At 41.3% G+C, this 18,541-nt stretch overlaps 1 protein-coding gene across 1 annotated transcript in view; it reads right to left on the bottom strand.

Moving 5' to 3' along the window:
* Positions 1-13,702: 13,702 nt before the first annotated feature.
* The window catches only part of WDR7 (WD repeat domain 7), a 597,600-nt gene continuing 592,761 nt past the window's right edge, over positions 13,703-18,541 (bottom strand). The window contains 1 exon segment of the mRNA XM_077462962.1: positions 13,703-17,459. Within this exon segment, the coding sequence (XP_077319088.1) occupies positions 17,256-17,459 (204 nt within the window). The 3' untranslated portion in view covers positions 13,703-17,255.

Below are 18,541 nucleotides of genomic sequence, written 5' to 3' on the forward strand. Positions count from 1 at the left end.
GGCTGACCCCCCACCCCTTCAACCTTTGCAGCAATGCTGGCAGCACTCATACGTCTATTTTCCAAAGACAACCTCTGGATAGGACTCTGTGCACTCAACTTCTTTGGTCAACCATGGCGAGGCTTGTTTTGAGTGGAACCTGTCCTGTTAAACCACTGTATGGTCTTGGCCATTGTGCGGCAGCTCAGTTTCAGGGTCTTGGCAATCTTCTTATAGCCTAGGCCATCTTTATGTAGAGCAGCAATTCTTTTTTTTCAGATCCTCAGAGAGTTCTTTGCCATGAGGTGCGCCATGTTGAACTTCCAGTCACCAGTATGAGAGAGAGCGATAACCCCAAATTTCACCTGCTCCCCATTCACACATGAGACCTTGTAACACTAACAAGTGACATGACACCGAGGATGGAAAATGGCAAATTGGGCCCAATTTAGACATTTTCACTTAGGGGTGTACTCACTTTTGTTGCCAGTGGTTTAGACATTAATGGCTGTGTGTTGAATTATTTTGAGGGGACAGAAAATTTCCACTGTTATACAAGCTGTACACTCACTACTTTATATTGTAGCAAAGTGTCATTTCTTCAGTGTTGTCACATGAAAAGATACAATAAAAGATTTACAAAAATGTGAGGGGTGTACTCACTTTTGTGAGGTACCGTAGATCTTAAAAGTAAATATTTTCTTACGTCATCAGTGGGAAGCTGATTATACTAGGTCCATTGTAATTATTGGTTATCCTCGCGCTACAATGGTTAAACAAAGGAGCTAATATGGTTGCAGCAAAACACCGACAGAGGTGCAAACCCTCCCCTCAGATTATAATAGTGATTCAGAAATGGTGTTGCGCTCCACACAAAAACCTAAATTAAATTCAATAAGCGCCTAAAATAGTGAATAAATAATCGCATACAAGATCTAAAGCACACTTATGCGATTATTACAGATTAATTATTTTTTTAAACTATATCAATACCCTTTGTACATTATAAAACCATTATAAAGTGACCAGTATAAATATTCAAGTAGTACAAATATTCCTAGTAAAGTGCAAGTGAAAAATAGGTAGCAGAATCACAAATAGTAATGATGACAATACAAAAAGTGTACGATCCAAAATGTGTCTCAATCCATGAAGTGCATCCAGTGAAACAAATGTTAAAAAATATATAAATAAAAAAATATAAGTAAAAAAATATAATATAAGAGTAAAAATAAATAAATGAACAATAAAAAGTAAAAGTAGATATAAAAAAAACAATCCAAAGAAAAGAATTCTTAAAGTGTCTCTATTTATAGAAAAAACGGCAATCCATATCAAGTCATTCAAATAAGTGAGTCCACACTGTTCTGTATAATAGACTAGTTCCGTGAATAAAAGCAGGGGATAATTCCACCGGTGATCTCCCAAATCCTCAAGACAGGTGCTCGCACACTGAGTGCAGTGGGTACCTTACCTCACTGCTGTCAGTTAGACAGCAATACGTTCCAATGGTTAAAGTGTATATTCTCAGCTGGTATAGATACCCCAGGCAATCCCCTCTAGGTACTCAGCCATGGACCATAGATCACACCCGGAAAAAAGAAAAGGGGCTCCAATAGTGAAGTAATGTCAGACAGGCTTTATTATAAAAATGACATAGTCCTGGGTACTCACATTTAGTAGCACAATTAATAGCGAAAAATACAGCTAAAAAACGAACGAACTCCTCATTCGTACCCCGGACGTCGCTTCCGGTATCCTCCTAAGCCAATCCTACGCGTATCGTCATTGATCACGAGACTTCATCAGGGACTGAAGTCACGTGATCAATGACGATACGCGTAGGATTGGCTTAGGAGGATACCGGAAGCGACGTCCGGGGTACGAATGAGGAGTTCGTTCGTTTTTTAGCTGTATTTTTCGCTATTAATTGTGCTACTAAATGTGAGTACCCAGGACTATGTCATTTTTATAATAAAGCCTGTCTGACATTACTTCACTATTGGAGCCCCTTTTCTTTTTTCTAGGTGTGATCTATGGTCCATGGCTGAGTACCTAGAGGGGATTGCCTGGGGTATCTATACCAGCTGAGAATATACACTTTAACCATTGGAACGTATTGCTGTCTAACTGACAGCAGTGAGGTAAGGTACCCACTGCACTCAGTGTGCGAGCACCTGTCTTGAGGATTTGGGAGATCACCGGTGGAATTATCCCCTGCTTTTATTCACGGAACTAGTCTATTATACAGCACAGTGTGGACTCACTTATTTGCATGACTTGATATGGATTGCCGTTTTTTCTATAAATAGAGACACTTTAAGAATTCTTTTCTTTGGATTGTTTTTTTATATCTACTTTTACTTTTTATTGTTCATTTATTTATTTTTACTCTTATATTATATTTTTTTACTTATATTTTTTTATTTATATATTTTTTAACATTTGTTTCACTGGATGCACTTCATGGATTGAGACACATTTTGGATCGTACACTTTTTGTATTGTCATCATTACTATTTGTGATTCTGCTACCTATTTTTCACTTGCACTTTACTAGGAATATTTGTACTACTTGAATATTTATACTGGTCACTCTATAATGGTTTTATAATGTACAAAGGGTATTGATATCGTTTAAAAAAATAATTAATCTGTAATAATCGCATAAGTGTGCTTTAGATCTTGTATGCGATTATTTATTCACTATTTTAGGCGCTTATTGAATTTAATTTAGGTTTTTGTGTGGAGCGCAACACCATTTCTGAATCAATACTAGGTCCATTGGTCAGACAGGGTCATACAGTACAGTGCATTTGGAAAGTATTCACAGCGCTTCACTTTTTCCACATTTTGTTATGTTACAGCCTTATTCCAAAATGGATTCAATTATTTTCCTCAAAATTCTTCAAAAACAATTGTCAGACTAATGGTCAGACAGGCTCATACAATATATGTAGACTTCTTTGTCTCTATTTACAGTAAACGGAATTATGGGAAAGGCTACAGAGGTATCAGTGCCATGATGGTTCATTAGCTTTATCCTAATGTAGGAGAAATGTGCAACTACACAGCGCTGGCCTCCAGTGGGTTACGGAAAAGGAAAATAAAACTGGAAAGGTGGTTTAGTGTCCGCACACAAAAAGCCTTCTTTGCAGAAAGAGTTGTGGAAACCGCTGTATGGTCTTGGCCAAACGTGGAATATACTTCCACTGGATTTGGTTCTAGCCAACGCATTAGAACGCCTCACAAAAGGGTGGATGGGAGATGAAGCAGAAAGGAGTTAAAAGGAGGAGGGGGGGGGGGAGAAAGAGAGGAAGAAGAAGAAAGAGGAGGAAGAGGAGAAAGAAGAGGAGGAAGAAGAAAAGGAGGGAGGAAGAAGAAGAGGATAAGGAACAAAAGGAAGAAGGAGGAGGAAGAAGAGGGAGAGGAGAAATAAGAGGAGGGAGGAAGAAGAAGAAGAGGAAGGAAGGAGGAGAAAGAATAAAAGGAGGAAGGAGGAGGAAGAAGAAGAGGAAGAGGAGGCAGAAGAAGAAGTGGAGTGGGAAAAATAGAAGGAAGAAGAAAATAGTTATAGTTTGTTGATCCAGGGAGTATCTGACTGTCTTTAGGGATCGAGAAGGAGTTTTATTTTTGTTCTTTTGCCTTCTCTGCATCAGTAGTGTGTTTATAGTTCTAAAAATATATATTTTTTCTTTTTAATGGATTTATTTTTGTTTTTGGGTTTAATATTTCTTTTTTTTTTTTCCATCTGGCTGTGTAACCAGGTCTACAAGTCAATGGGGATGCAAAACCTGCTCAAAGCAGGCACCCATCAATGAATTCTGAGTGATCTCAGAAGCTTCTCAAACTGATGTCCTCAACACAAGCCCAAAGTCCATCGACACAGACAGGGCTGTCCTCTGGATTTTAGGGGTGACCCTTGGGGGCATTTGCCCACATAATAATTAGGAACATTTTCTCTAATTGTGTTTATTATTACACAAAGATATGTACACAAGCATTTTACAGACTTATATTTTAGCTTTCCACAGGTGATAATTGAATCATTTACATTACACAACGACACACACTGGCTGTTCTTACTAGTTGTTGTATCTTGATGTTAATTACACAAACTGCCCAAGGGAAAGCCACAGGTATCTACATTCACACAACCAAACATGGTGCTAAACCCAGAAAGGGAAAGAAGCTTTAGAATATAAATAAAACAAGTCTTACATAATAGGAAATTACAAAAAAAATCACAACTGGCATTGAAAGAGTACACATACTGTATATTTACAAGGGTAAGGTGAATCTGGAATTTAAATGACATGTTAATAGTGGAGGGTAGGTTTCTCCGCAGGATTTGCCTTGGTATCTCCAATCTTCACTAGAAAGTTCAAGATCAGAACCAAGTACAACACCTACTTCTCTTTATTTTCCTTCCTCCTTCACAGGAATATGTCTCATCACTGTGTCTGTACAGGTGAACTTCAGTTATTTTATTCAGAGGAATGAGTGTCAGTATAAGCAGCCACAGCCTGAGTTATGCTGTGTCCTGTCAGCGTGATGTACAGAAGGACCCTTGCTCCCTTTGTGGAAGCAGTGGTCTCTCTGCAGGTCTAACAAGCCCTCTTCTGAGCCAGAGCTAGGGTTCTCCAATCAGCGGGGGGGGGGGGGGGGGGGGTTGTCCTTTGCTGATTGCAGATCTATAGTTCCGACATTAACAAAACTATTTCTGATTGGGTGAGATCGGTTACTGGACTTATGAACTATCGCTCAATTTCAGGGTGCGAACGTGAATAAATAATGGTTTACATGCAGATATTTTCATGTCCTGAAACAATGTAAAATTAAAAACCTTTTATTTTGTTATTATTGCATGGTAACTGATGGTACACCATTGTCATGTCTCACTTTAAAGCAAAACGGGAAAACAAATACATTGAGATTTGGGAAGTTTACAAAGAAAATGTTCCCAAAATTCACAACCTGGGTACCCTGTACGTAGCGGCTCTTCTGCGGTGCGTATTGTGGGAAATGATTGCTAATATCCAAAATTGCCTCAACTGCATTTTATAACAAAAGAAGACAATATTTAAGGGTACTTTAGTTTATTTTTTCAGAAAATTGCTATTCTTTTGTATTCCTGGTCTTAATAAAACGTGCTGTAACAGTCTGTACCAAAATGTACAATAAAATGCTTGCAAAATGCAGTAGACTACGGTATTATCATCCTAGCATTTATATGGTATGATTGAATTTTTTTTTTGTAGGGGGTTACTTAAAATTTGCTTATTTTAAGCATATTTTTAGACCTCGTCTTTTGTCCTCCTTGGTCCAAACGTCTTAAATCTACAGCTAAATGCAAAACATGAAGATTTTCTATGTTATAGGGAATATGTTGAAATAATTATTGTACCTGAAGCAGTACCCTGAAAATGGTGTTATTTGTCTGCAATTTCCTCTGAAGATAAGCAGCAAACCTCTTGATTAGGGTGCCTAAAGCAATCCTGTGCCTATAGTCTCATAACTGTATATCTGCAGTTTGACAAGAAAAAATAAATACATAAAACTTAGGGCTGTGGAAATTAAAGATTAATTCCTTAATTAATCGTTAATTTTTTTGATCGATCAAAATACTCACCTCTCCGCCAGCTTCCGGGTCTTCAAGGAGATCCGTCAGAGATCCGGTGACGTTGAAGTTCTGATTGAACGTAACGCGTATGGGGGAGGAGCTACGCATGATGTCACCCGCTGATACCATACAGAACTAACACGATTGTCGGCTTTACATGCTGTGTTTTTATCATCTTTATGTGAGTAGTTTGTGTTTGAACACAAAAATTTTATCTTATACTTAAGCGTTACTTAGATCTTTTCTTTCTACCCATGACCTGGCGTACTTGCTGAGATCTAAGGAGACGTGAGAGACCCTTTTGATACCTGCTTGCATGACCACCTGCTTGCACAGGGGTCCATGCCATAAGGTGAGAGTGATTAGTTAGACCAGAGGTGGAGGTGGTGGGATTGTCACGCTACTGTGAAAAAGAAAAAAAAAATGACTTACGCCAGTGCTACAGTTTGAATTTAAAACTTATTTCTGTGAACTGTGAAGTTAAGTCATGGATTGTGGAAACGAACTAGTGTCGGGTGATTGTATATAGCAGTGATGGCGAACCTTGACACTCCAGATGTTTTTGAACTACATTTCCCATGATGCTATTGCACTCTGCAGTGTAGATGAGCATCATGGGAAATGTAGCTCCAAAACATCTGGAGTGCCAAGGTTCGCCATCACTGGTATCTAGTGTATACCACATTTACTACTGACTAAGGCAGAGTTGCAATGCAACGAGATCAGCTAAAAGTAGTTGGATCTGTATGTGCGTTATAAATCAAAATTAGTCGATTAATCGAAAAAAAAAAAAAGCGATTAATCGAACATGAAACTTTTAATCATTAACAGCTCTAATAAAACTACAAACCCTACAAAAATTGTCCCAAGTCTGCACTTTACAACCAAAAAAATGAGGGAAATTGCTTAAAGTGACACTAAAGGTTCTTAAAAAAACAAAAACAAAAAAACATCATATCATATTTACCTCCACTGTGCAGCTTGTTTTGCACAGAGTGGCCCTGAACATCCTCTTCTGGGGTCCCTCGGCAGCGCTCTTGGCTCCTCCCAGCATCAGTTAACTCCCTGGGAGAAGTGCTCTCTTCAGGGGAGGTTACCTCGTGGGCACGCTCCCGAGGCCAGCATTCGGTGTCCATAGACGTCGAATGCAGGCCTCGGCCCCGCCCCCCCGGCAGCTGCATCATTGGATTTGATTGACCAATGGCTGCGCTGCTATCCATCTATCCAATCAACAGCTGAGAACACCCTAGCAGAGAGAAGGCGCGTTCCCGCGGGCTGGGGGACCGGTCACTGCCAGGTGTTTTTTCACCAAAGGTGAAAAAAACATGAACCTTTACAACCCCTTTAAAGAATGCAATGGGCTACTATGTCAGAAAATATATAAAAACATTTTTATAACAGGCCATGTCCTGCTAACAGTAGTTTAATTGCATAAAATAATAAAGATACACCCAGGTATACATAGAGTGTATGAACACCTGGGTATATTTTTATTATTTTTTTGTAATAAAATGACTCTTAGCGAAACATAGTTCTATCATTAATATTTTTCTTCATTATATGGATTATGTGTTATCTTATGTTGGAATATTAATTTGTTGCAGTCAGTGGTGGCTGGTGCTCCATCGGTTGAGGGGGGGGGGGGGGGCTGGCAAACGGACATGACCCCCCCTCGCTTCAACCTGCCACCCACCACCAGTCTCCCCTCCCTGGTTGCCGGCTTGTGTACCCTCTGCAGTGCTGGATCGACCAGCTGGAGATAATAGGCGACTCTAAGCAGGCTCTGTGTCCAGGGATGCCAGCTTGATGAGGTTAGCGGCAGGGGAGGGGGGAACGATGTCAAAAAGGCGATCGATCCTCTATAGGTTTGTGCTCCCCTCTTCTGCAGACACAGGAGGAGCTGACAGCACTCAGCATGAGCATGGAGGTGCTGGAGGATAGGACTTGGTGGCTAGTGGGTCGGTTGCTCAGTCCTCGGCAGTCGTATTTCTCTTCCCTCCTCCTCCTCCTAGGACAATGGGATTGCTTCTCCTTTCAGCAAAACAGGAAACGGGTCTTAAGAGCCACTTCCTGTTGGCTAGGAGGAGAATCAGTGTGACAATAGCCAATATTTATTCACTATTGTAGGACAACTGGCTGGGCTCAAGGCGCAGAGCCTCTACCAAGATAGTCACCAATTTACAGAGACACAGTGCAGAACAAGGGGGGTATGGTGGGAGGTTTGCAAGGGACCACAAACAATACTGATGATTAGTTGATTCCCTTCTGCCTTTTTTTTTTTTTTTTTTTTTAACACAGTTCACTTCCACCTTTATTAATACTGTAAAGCTGCCTTCAGGATAATGGATTTTTGCTGGCACCATACATTCCCTTACACAGTTAAACCATCCTTCTTACAACCAATTTAAGTGCAAACATGCACTTTTGTACTTATGGAAGTTCTCAAGCTCCACAGATTGATTAAGGCTCAGTTCACAATGACATGATTTGGGATTTGACTTGTGAGATCGCAAGTCACCTGACATGTCAAATCCCATGTTGGTCAATGGGAACTGTCTTACGTAGCTCTGACTTTACAAAAGGTTCCTGCACTACTTTGATCTGACACAACTTCAATGCCAGAGCGCGTAAAAGTCTTTTCAAAGTCTGATTCCAAAGTTGCACTGAAAATAGCGTGACTTTGGAGTCTGCTTAGTGTGAACCGATCCTAAGGATGGAAACAAAAGGTGATTGGCCAATGGATCTCAGCCAATCAAGTGACACAGAGCCTACTGTAAGTACCTTAAAGTGGTTGTAAATGATCCTCTTGTAAACCAACCCATTCAGTTTGAAATTTAAATGAAAAGCAAAACATTTGCGTATAGATTAACAGCTTAACCACTTCCAGACCGGACCATTTTGCTGGCTTAAGACCAGACCACTTTTTGCGATTCGCACTGCGTCGCTTTAACTGACAATTGCGCGGTCGTGCGACGTGGCTCCCAAACAAAATTTATGTCCTTTTTTTCCCACAAATAGAGCTTTCTTTTGGTGGTATTTGATCACCCCTGCGCTTTTTTATTTTTTGCGCTATAAACAAAAATAGAGCGACAATTTTGAAAAAAACACATTATTTTTTACTTTTTGTTATACACCACTCCTCCACCGCCCCAAAAGATGCTGCATGCAGGACTTTTTTTTTTTTTTTTTTAAACGTCCTGCCAGTACAGCTCCCCAGTGTAAAAGCACTCAGGCTTTCACACTGGGGAGCATTGAGAGATGTTTTTCAGGCGCTATTTGTAGCACTAAAATGCCAAAAAAATGACAGTGTGAAAGGGGTCTTGCTGTGGCAGGGCAGCCGCTCTGTGCCAGATCACGTACCTAGTATGTGATCTGACACTTCTGGGTGTGTGGGACACACATGCCACTGGCGTGTATAATCACAGTGGGAGCCCAGAAGCTGGTACTGCAGACTCAATGCTCACTGATTAGACAGTGCCGAGGCAGAACGACAATCTGCCTATGTAAACAAGGCAGACCCCCGTTCTATCAGAGGGGAAGGTACTGATCCTGTGTTTCTGCTAAGCAGGAACATGGATCTTTGCATTCACCTAGTCAAAGCACCTCCCCCACAGTTAATAAGCACAACTTAGGCACACATTTAACCCTTTGATTGCCCCTGATGTTACCCCTTTCCCAGTCAGTGTCATTAGTACAGTGGCAGTGTATATTTTTTAGCACTCGTCCCCAAAAAAGTGTCAGGTGTCTGATTTGTCTGCAGTCTTTTTATTGTTTATAGAGCAAAAAATAAAAACCACAGAGGTGATCAAATACAAACAAAAGAAATAAATTTCGACTGTGCAATTGTCAGTAAAAGTATCGCAAATTTTTTTTTTTAGCACACAAAACTTCCCAGTGAAAGGCTGTGGGGGGGGGGGGGGGTGATCATTGGAGAGCAGGCCGAGTTTACAGCATAGCTAGAGAACTGACCAGGGTGTCCTCTCCTGCCTAGCATGGTCAGTTTATAATAGGAAGGCAGAGGGACTGACAGGAACACCAGGAATGTCACACAAAGGAAGCAAAACAAAGAACAGGATCATTTTCATGCAAGTACATGGTACAGAAGGGACATGTCAGGAAAATAAATGTTGGGTAACAAACACTTTAAATACAGTAAACCTGTATATACAACATGAAATTAGAGATGGGAAGAAGAGGGTAAGAAAAGGAATATAGCATGAGTGGAGTGGAGGAGGGGTTGAACAACCATCCAGGTTTGAAAACAATTTTAAAAGATGGATCTCAGACTACTGTTAATTTTTTTGGGGGCAAAAAAAGAGACCAATTTGTCTAGTATAGACGGGGTACCTCCACAACTTAGGTAATTAGCTAAAAAAAAATTGGGAAAGGGAATGGGAAAGGGGAAAGTGGTTGAATGGAGGACCAAACCATGATATTCATATGCCAAATAAACTTTATTATTACAAAAAATATAAAGCATCTTTACATTTTTTTGCATTAATAAAGTTTATTTAGCATATGAATACCATGGTTTGGTCCTCCATCCAACCACTTGTCCATTTCCCATTCCTTTTCCCAATTTTTTTTTTGAACCATCCAGGTTTAGCTAGTTTCAGACCAGCATTAGAAAAACCACAATGTCTACACTATGATATCGTGGACAAGAGAGATGCATAATGTTGGCCAAGTATAACTGGGACTGGACTTTAGCACAATGGAAGCTCTTTATATAAAACTTTTTTTTTTCGGCTTCACTATTTCATGAATGACTTCGCTTGTAAACTCCACTGGCTACATACTTGTTCCATATCAGTAAGTAGTGAAGCAAGGATACCCAGGCCTGGAGATTGCATCGTCACAAATGAGTAGGCGATGACTGCGCCAAAATATTCCATCCTCATTGGAAAAATAAACAGGGTACACAAATTACAACGTGTAATATCAAAATATCTAAAATTCTGATGGCTCACATAGACCAATCATTGTGAAAATAAAGTGAAAATTGTGAAAATAAAGTGAAAATTGTGAAAATAAAGTGAGATTACATTTGACAAGCAGCTTCCCTGGGACCAGACATCAGTCGGATGGTATAAGGGTGGGGCAAGGAAAGGGCAAACCAGGCCACTGTGCTACTGAAGAGGGACTTTCACAGAGATAGTACAAATAAAGCGATAGAAGAATATCATCACTACTTGGTATTCCTTTACTGGAATCTTGGTGCGCTGTGTATCCAGTGTGAAATTTTGCAGAAACTTCCTGTAATAAAGATCGTTCACTGTTGAGCTCTCTCCTTGTGCAGGGTGACTGGTCTTGTCTCCGCCCCTTCCTGTAGATTTCTGGAGGTAGCTTGTACAGCGTGGACCTGCTGGGCCCCTTACGCAGTTTTACGCTCTAGGCAGGCTATTTATGATGATGTCATGTACAACTTTTATAGCGTAATATCTGGGCTCACAAAGGCATATTGTGCATACACTATACACTATATATATATTATTTTTTTTTTAATGTTGATGTCTATAGAAAATATATTAAAAGAAATGTTATTTAACTTTAATGTGAACCTGAACTTAAAGTGAAGATTTGCGGTTATAGTGTATATCTAGAAATAGTATTTGTGACTAAGGCCGCGTACACACGGGCGGATTGTCCGCCCAACTAAGTTCGTCAGACAATCCGACAGACAGTCCGTTCAACTTTTGAATGAACGGACTTGACCACACACGATGAACAGACAGTCCGCTGAAAACGTGCGCGATGACGTGTACAGCACGTACGACGGGACTAGAAAAACTACGTCCAATACACTGCAATGCAACCTTCGGCCGTGTAAACCCTTTCTGAGCATGCGCCATACTTAGTCCGTCCAACTTGCCTACACACGAGCGGACTGTCCGCTGAAACCAAGTTTCGACGGACAAAACCAAGTTTCAGCGGACAAAATTACGGAAATTCCGAAAGACAAAGTCCGTCGGACTGTCCGCTGAAAAAGTCCGCTGAAGCCCACACACGAGCGGATTGTCCGCTGAAACACGGTTCAGCGGACAAAGTTGCACAGACAATCCGCCCGTGTGTACGCGGCCTAAGATGCACCCTGAAAAACATATTTTTCTCTGGATTACAGCAGTGCACGCTCTTGGCTTAGGCCGCGTACACACGCGGGGACTGTTTGCCCAACTTTGTCCGTCAAACAGTTTCAGCAAACAGTCCGCTCAAAATTAGCATGGACGGACATGGCCACACACGACGAACGAACAGTTTGCTGAAACCGTGCGCGATGACGTGAACGGCACGTACGACGGGACGAAAAATACGACGTCCTATACACTGCATTATAACTTTCGGCGTGTAAATCCTTTCTGAGCATGCGCGGAACTTAGTTTGACGAACAAGCCTACACACGAGGGGACTGTTCGCTGAAACAAAGTTTCAGCGGACAGTTTTTCGGAATTTCCGAAAAACCTTGTTCAGCGGACTGTTCGCTGAAACTGTCCGCTGAAAGCCCACACACAGGCGGACTGTCCGCCGAAACACTGTTCAGCGGACAAAGTTGGCCGAACAGTCCCCGCGTGTGTACGCGGCCTTAGGCTCCCTTGGACCTTAAAGAGAAAGTAAACCCTGGTGGGTTTTACTTCCTCTCTATTTCCCTGCAAAGTTAAAGCATAATGGGCTACTATGCATCGCAAATGTGTTGATAAGGAACATGCCGATAGGAGAGAGAGACCTGATCAGTCTTCCACTGCTCTTTTAGAGCCGATTCACACAGGGGTGACTCGTCAGGCGACTTAGCTGCCTGACAAGTCGCGTCCCGTTCTGTGCAATGGAACCGTTCTAATTGGAGCGACTGGAGTCGCTTTGACTTAGAAAAAGGTTCCTGTCCGACTTTTGGGGCGACTTGCATTGACTTCTAGAAGTCAATGTCATTTTGCAAGCCGCCGCTAAAGTCGGATCCCGGTCGGCTGAGGCAGTCGCGCTGCAAGTCGTGCCACCTCAGTGTGAACCGGGTCTCAGGGCCGGTTTACAGCGGGAATCGCAGAGGAACATGCTGTGCTTTCCCATGGGATTCACATGCAGTTCGATTTGGTGCCATTTCATCCCATTTATTTTGAATGAGCTGACATAGCACTGTACCAAAAGTAGTGCGTGCACTACTTTTGAAAAAATAACTGAAACCGGATCGCATGGTACTGTTACGACCTGCGTTTGAGGTGTCACTAACTTCATATTGACATCCACTTCAGATCACAACTGCAGTACGTTTTGAAAAAGCCTGGGGTTTAATTCATGTGTCTAGATTTCAGGTGGACTGAAACCCAGATACATTATTCAGACCAGGCTGTGGTTCGCTAAGATAGTCGCACATAAATTTGTTGCTGTCTGGAAGTTGCGGGTGGCTGTCTGGGGGGGGATTAGGTTTGGCTTCGCTGGGGGGAAGGGCGATGATGTCAGCAACAGCAGTTTGGCCACACCCACTGTTTGCTGCAGAATGGTGCACCGCATCACTACTCTCCTTGGGACACCCAAAGGTGTCCCAGGCCACTAAAGTGTTTGGGTTTGGCTTGAGGAAAACCTACAACACGTTCTGGTGTGAACTGGCCCTTAGGCTCGGTTCACACAGGGGCGGCACGACTTGCAGCGCGACTCACAGACGCGACCTGCACACGACTTCAGCGGCGACTTGCAAAACGACTTCTGTATAGAAGTCAATGCAAGTCGCCTGAAGTCGCCCCAAAAGTAGTACAGGAACCTTTTTTCTAAGTCGGAGCGACTTAAGTCGCTCCTATTAGAACGGTTCCATAGTACAGAACGGAGCGTGACTTGTCAGGCGGCTAAGTCGCCTGGACAAGTCGCCCCTGTGTGAACCGAGCCTTACTGTCTGCTCCACAGACTAGGCATGGAGAGGGGACACCATTGTATTTCTACCTGCAAGTATATATGTCTTCTGTGTATTTAAATGTGTGCCTGGAGGTCAGCTCTAACAGAGAACACAGACTGTATAAGCTTTGTCCAAGCCAAAGAGATTTACCCTGGATTGGTAAATTTGATCAATATCCCTTTTACATGAAACTAGATTTTGTCAACAGTACATAAACAATTTGCTAATTACATTTATATTGTCATTTATTTATAATTATCATTTTACATTATATCCTGTTAAATTAATAGAGGTTCTGAATACTCAGCAGGAAACCACACTTTACACACGGCAATTTAAACTTACAGAAAGTAGGAGAAACACAACATAAAACACATGAAAAAGTTCACTTAAAACACTCAAGTAGGACAGAAGCATCATAGCAGGACTGTCCCCCCGTAAATACAATGATACAAGAAGGGCTCTACATGTAAACAGTAATTAAAGAATAAAAATCACTTCAATGTGCGTGAAGTACCTAGCTTCGTATGGAATGTAACAATAAAGACAGATGATTTTTAGTGATAGGCTTTACATATTTTTTTGAAGCAAGCCATTACGTAAAGGACAGCTCACCCAAAACTGGTTATTTCCACAATGGTTGGAAGAAGACTTTGAGTCCACATGCCGGGTTCAATGTTTAAGCTTTGAATGGACTCTACGAAAGGTCTACATTAGGTTTTTACAATCAGGGTTCCATGGAACCCTAGGATTCCTCTAGAGGTTGCTAGGGATTCCTTGACCAATTTCTGCCTCTTAGGTTCCACAGACACCATTGATCTTTTTAGCCATCTGTAAGGGGGAACGCTTCCCATTGACTACAAGTGTAAGGACCATTCTTTCCACTGACCATTACACTCAAGTCTCTCAACTCCAGTCCCCAAGGCACCCCAACAGGTCATGTTTTCCGAATTTCCCTCAGATGAAACGGCTGTGGTAATTACTAAGGCAGTGAAACTGATCAAATTACCTGTACAAAATAATGGGAAGCTTGAAAACATGACCTGTTGGGGTACCTTGAGGACTGGAGTTGAGAAAAACTGCAAACTCAATGAAAACTGCTACGACTATTTTAATAGAGGGAGAGAGAAGTCTGGCCTGTTTATTTTGCTCCAATAAAAGAGCTTCTGTAGCTCTTTTTGCTGAAAACATGGTTCTGATAGAGGGGTGTCAAAGCACACAGTGCATTGCAGTTTATTGTGAGTGGGGCTGTTTAGCTGCAGACATGTCATGGTACCCATTCTGACCTGTATTCACAGCCAAAAGCGTCTACAATAGGCACATGATTGTCACAAATGGACCATAGGGCAATGGAAGAAGGTGGTCTGGTCTAATGAATTCATCCAGATCTCAATTTAAATCGTGCATCTGTGGGATGTGCTGGAAAAACAAGTCCAATCCATCCATGGAGGTCCCACCTCATAACTTAAAGGACTTAAAGGATCTGCTACTGACAGCTTGGTGCCAGATACCACAGTATACCTTCAGAGGTCTAGAGGAGTCCATTCCTTGACAGGTTATGATGAGTGATCATAGGGTTATGGCTGGTCAGTGTATATTCACTATTAGATCTGACAAAAGGATTGTTATTTTGGCTCGGCACTCTTTTGGTACACAATAGTCAGGAGAACTACTCTAAATTCCAGGTTAATCTTTACTGCTCCTGCTCACTGGACAGAGGTGATATGGATGATTCATTGTCCAAAGAGGGGGCAGAGAGGTGACAAAGGAATCTGTGCTGCTGATTCAGGAATGTGAATTGCTTAAATAAGAATTACATGCGTTTCCGGTCTGGCTGCTCAATGTGTGCATATTACAAGGTTGGCTGTACAGGATCACAAATCCTTTGGTAACTAAAACAGTAAAGACTATATGGTCTGTTTTCACCCAGGAGTCAAGATTTTTTCATGTAACTCTTGAGTGAAAGTCATGTGAGTACTGGGTCAAGTGTCACAATATACATATTCTATACAAGTCTAGGCCTGCCATTCTCAACTATTTTAACGAGGAGGAACCCTTGAAATAACCTTTTGGTCTCAGGGAACCCCTACACTTACTATATCTACAGCACATTAGTGTGATAGTCATTAGGAAGAAAGCTTCTTCTTTTGTGGTCACTGGGAAGAATCCCTCCTTACATTCAACTTAAAAGATTATGCTTGACAGTGGATCAGGTCCGAAAATTAAAACAGGGTAATGACCGTATCATCGCTCTGAAACGCAAGGTGGTATATTGGATCTTTAAACTGAATACGTGAACACAACAAGGTTGGAATTAACTTTTTGATTCATACTAATTTCTTCATATTATATTTGTTCTGTGTTGCAGATTCCTCTTAGATTAAGGCCTTGTTTGCGCCATAAAAACTGATGGAAAAAAACGTATAGATTTGACTCGCATAGAATATTTTGGGCTTGTTCATACCATGTGGCGTGTTTTTTTCTAAAGTAGATTTCTGCAAGGACAAAAAGAAAGAAATTGTTGCCCTGGCCACACCACAATGTTGTTGTCATGTGAGGTTTTTTTGTGCTGAAAAATGCCTACATGTTGCATATGTCTACACAGAAACAAATATGCACAGGACCCCTTTGTTGTGTGAACAAGGCACATAGAAAACAATTGTTTTCTTTGTGCTCGTGTAAAGACAGGTGCAGAAAAATGTCTCTCCACGTGGTGTGAAGGAGGCCTTCGAAACACTTGGCTGATCCAGTGTCTAGATCAGCAGTTACACCTGTGCTTGATTTATGATGTTACTATATATTTTTGTTATACCCAATGATTATGTGGCATCGGTTTCATGTAATTTCTGGTTTCTTACTTTATAGGGGAGATTTACTAAAATTGGTGTACTCAGAATCTGGTGTACATGTGCTTCTAACTTCAGCTTGTTCAAGCTTTGACAATAAAACCTGGAAGCTGATTGGTTTTTATGCAGAGCTTCACCAGAATTTGCACTCTCCAGTTTTAGTAAACAGACCCCTTTATATCATTGACAGAATTGTCCTCTTTAGCCTAAAATATTGCTGGATTATATGTCACTGAATGAGAAATAAATATAGACCTCTGTGCTGCAAATCCTCTTTTTGTTTACCTTGGTAGCCCCAGGAACACACCTGGTTGCAGGTATGGACTTTTATACTGGAATCCTGATTTTGTCGATAACCCTTGTAAACTATAGTATACTTCAACTACGTATTAAGAAGTTTGCCTGGAATTCACTTTGCCAAAGTAAAGGTGTTCTGTGCAGGCAGGAACATTGGTAGAGAAGTAGCTTTTTAGTTGACATCTAGGGACATCACCACATTCCTGTAAATAAAAACAGTTGGTGCACCCACACAATGGCATATTGATTTTCCCACAACATGGCTACCTTAAATAAGACAGAAGGCAACAGCAGCCAGTAAGAATTTATCTTTACGTGATCTGACTTCGGCATTATGAAATCTGATTGGTTGCTCTGGTTTACTGCATACAAAATTGTTGTCCACACTGACGTCAGTTATGAGCCTTTATCACTAAGAAAGCGAGGAAATGGGATTCACCTCAGAACATGAAATTATATACAGGAAAGGGTTTCCTCTCTGTGGCTTTAGTGCTGGCACAAGCAGCATTTACCAGGTGAAATCATGCAGCACCAACACAGCAACGTTTACCCCTGGGACTGATATGACAACATCTATATGTTCATGCTATAGAGATACTGGAGGGGGCAGTAGGTGAGCAGGAGTTGAACAAGGAGCCTACACCATAAATCTGTGCTCCTTCCCATCATGGGCCATTAAGATGACGTTGCGGTTGGAGGTCCAGATGAGTCTGACCAGCTTCAAGGCGTTGAGGGATCCAGGGGAGGCTGGCTGGACGGGTGGCACCTGGTATGTTTTAATACACCGCAGTTGAGGCGCTGAGTTCAGCATTCCGATACTTCCCAGTAAGGATGTGTTCATCTAAAGAACGGAGATGTAAAGGTTATTTTACTGAGGAATGGATAAGAAAATGACAACAAAAAAAGAAACAGAACCCCAAACCCTTATGTCTGAAACCAAAAACAAAACACCATGTTGATGGAGGAATTCCATATTTCATTAATATTATTGGCTCACTAATACATAAGAATGCATTCTAAGCCTGGTTACCTTAGTTCATACTATAGGAATGTCATTATGAGCTGAACAAATGACCAAGCCCATCAAGCCCCTTCAGGATTGTGCTTTTTTACTTAAAACGTAATATCACTTTCCAAAGAGTTACAATTGTTTTTGCTTACCCACTAATTCTGTATATACCACAGCTAAAATTGGAATAAACTGGGCCTGCACCAGAGCTGCATTATGCACACATCTGGTTTGATCATTGTGCCAAGCCGTACACACATCTGGTTAGATCATTGTGCCAAACCGTAAGGACGGGGGGAGTTGCCCATATTTCAGAGAATATGAATGACACAAAAATGATAACACAAAAAATTTCTTTCACTCATGGTTGGTGTTTGGCTGAAGCCATTTATCAATCAACTGTGTTTGCTCTTTTTAAATCAACAGAAACTACCCCAAATGATCCTGATCAAAAGTTTACATGCCCTGGTGATTTTGGCATGATAAGATACACACAAGTTGACACAAAGAGGTTTGAATGGCTATTAATGATAACCACCCTCACCTGTGATCTGTTTGCTTGTAATTAGTGTGTGTGTCTGTGTATAATAGGTCAATGAGTATCTGGACTCCTGACAGACCCTTGCATCTTTCATCCAGTGCTGCACTGACGTTTCTGAATTCTCAGTCATGGGGAAAGCAAAAGAATTGTCAAAGGATCTGTGGTAAAGGGTAGTTGAACTGTATAAAACAGGAAAAGGATATAAAAAGATATTGAGACAGCCAATCAGCAGTGTTCAAACTATAATCAAGTAGTGGAAAATGAGGGGTTCTGTTGAAACCAAACCACGGTCAGGTAGACCAACTAAAATTTCAGACACAACTGCCAGGAAATTTGTTTGGGATGCAAAGAAAACCCACAAATAACTTCAAGT

This window comes from Lithobates pipiens, unplaced genomic scaffold (assembly GCF_037356315.1).
Source record: "Lithobates pipiens isolate NorthernLeopardFrog02 unplaced genomic scaffold, aLitPip1_a1.2 Scaffold_3, whole genome shotgun sequence".
NCBI classification, from domain to species: domain Eukaryota; kingdom Metazoa; phylum Chordata; class Amphibia; order Anura; family Ranidae; genus Lithobates; species Lithobates pipiens.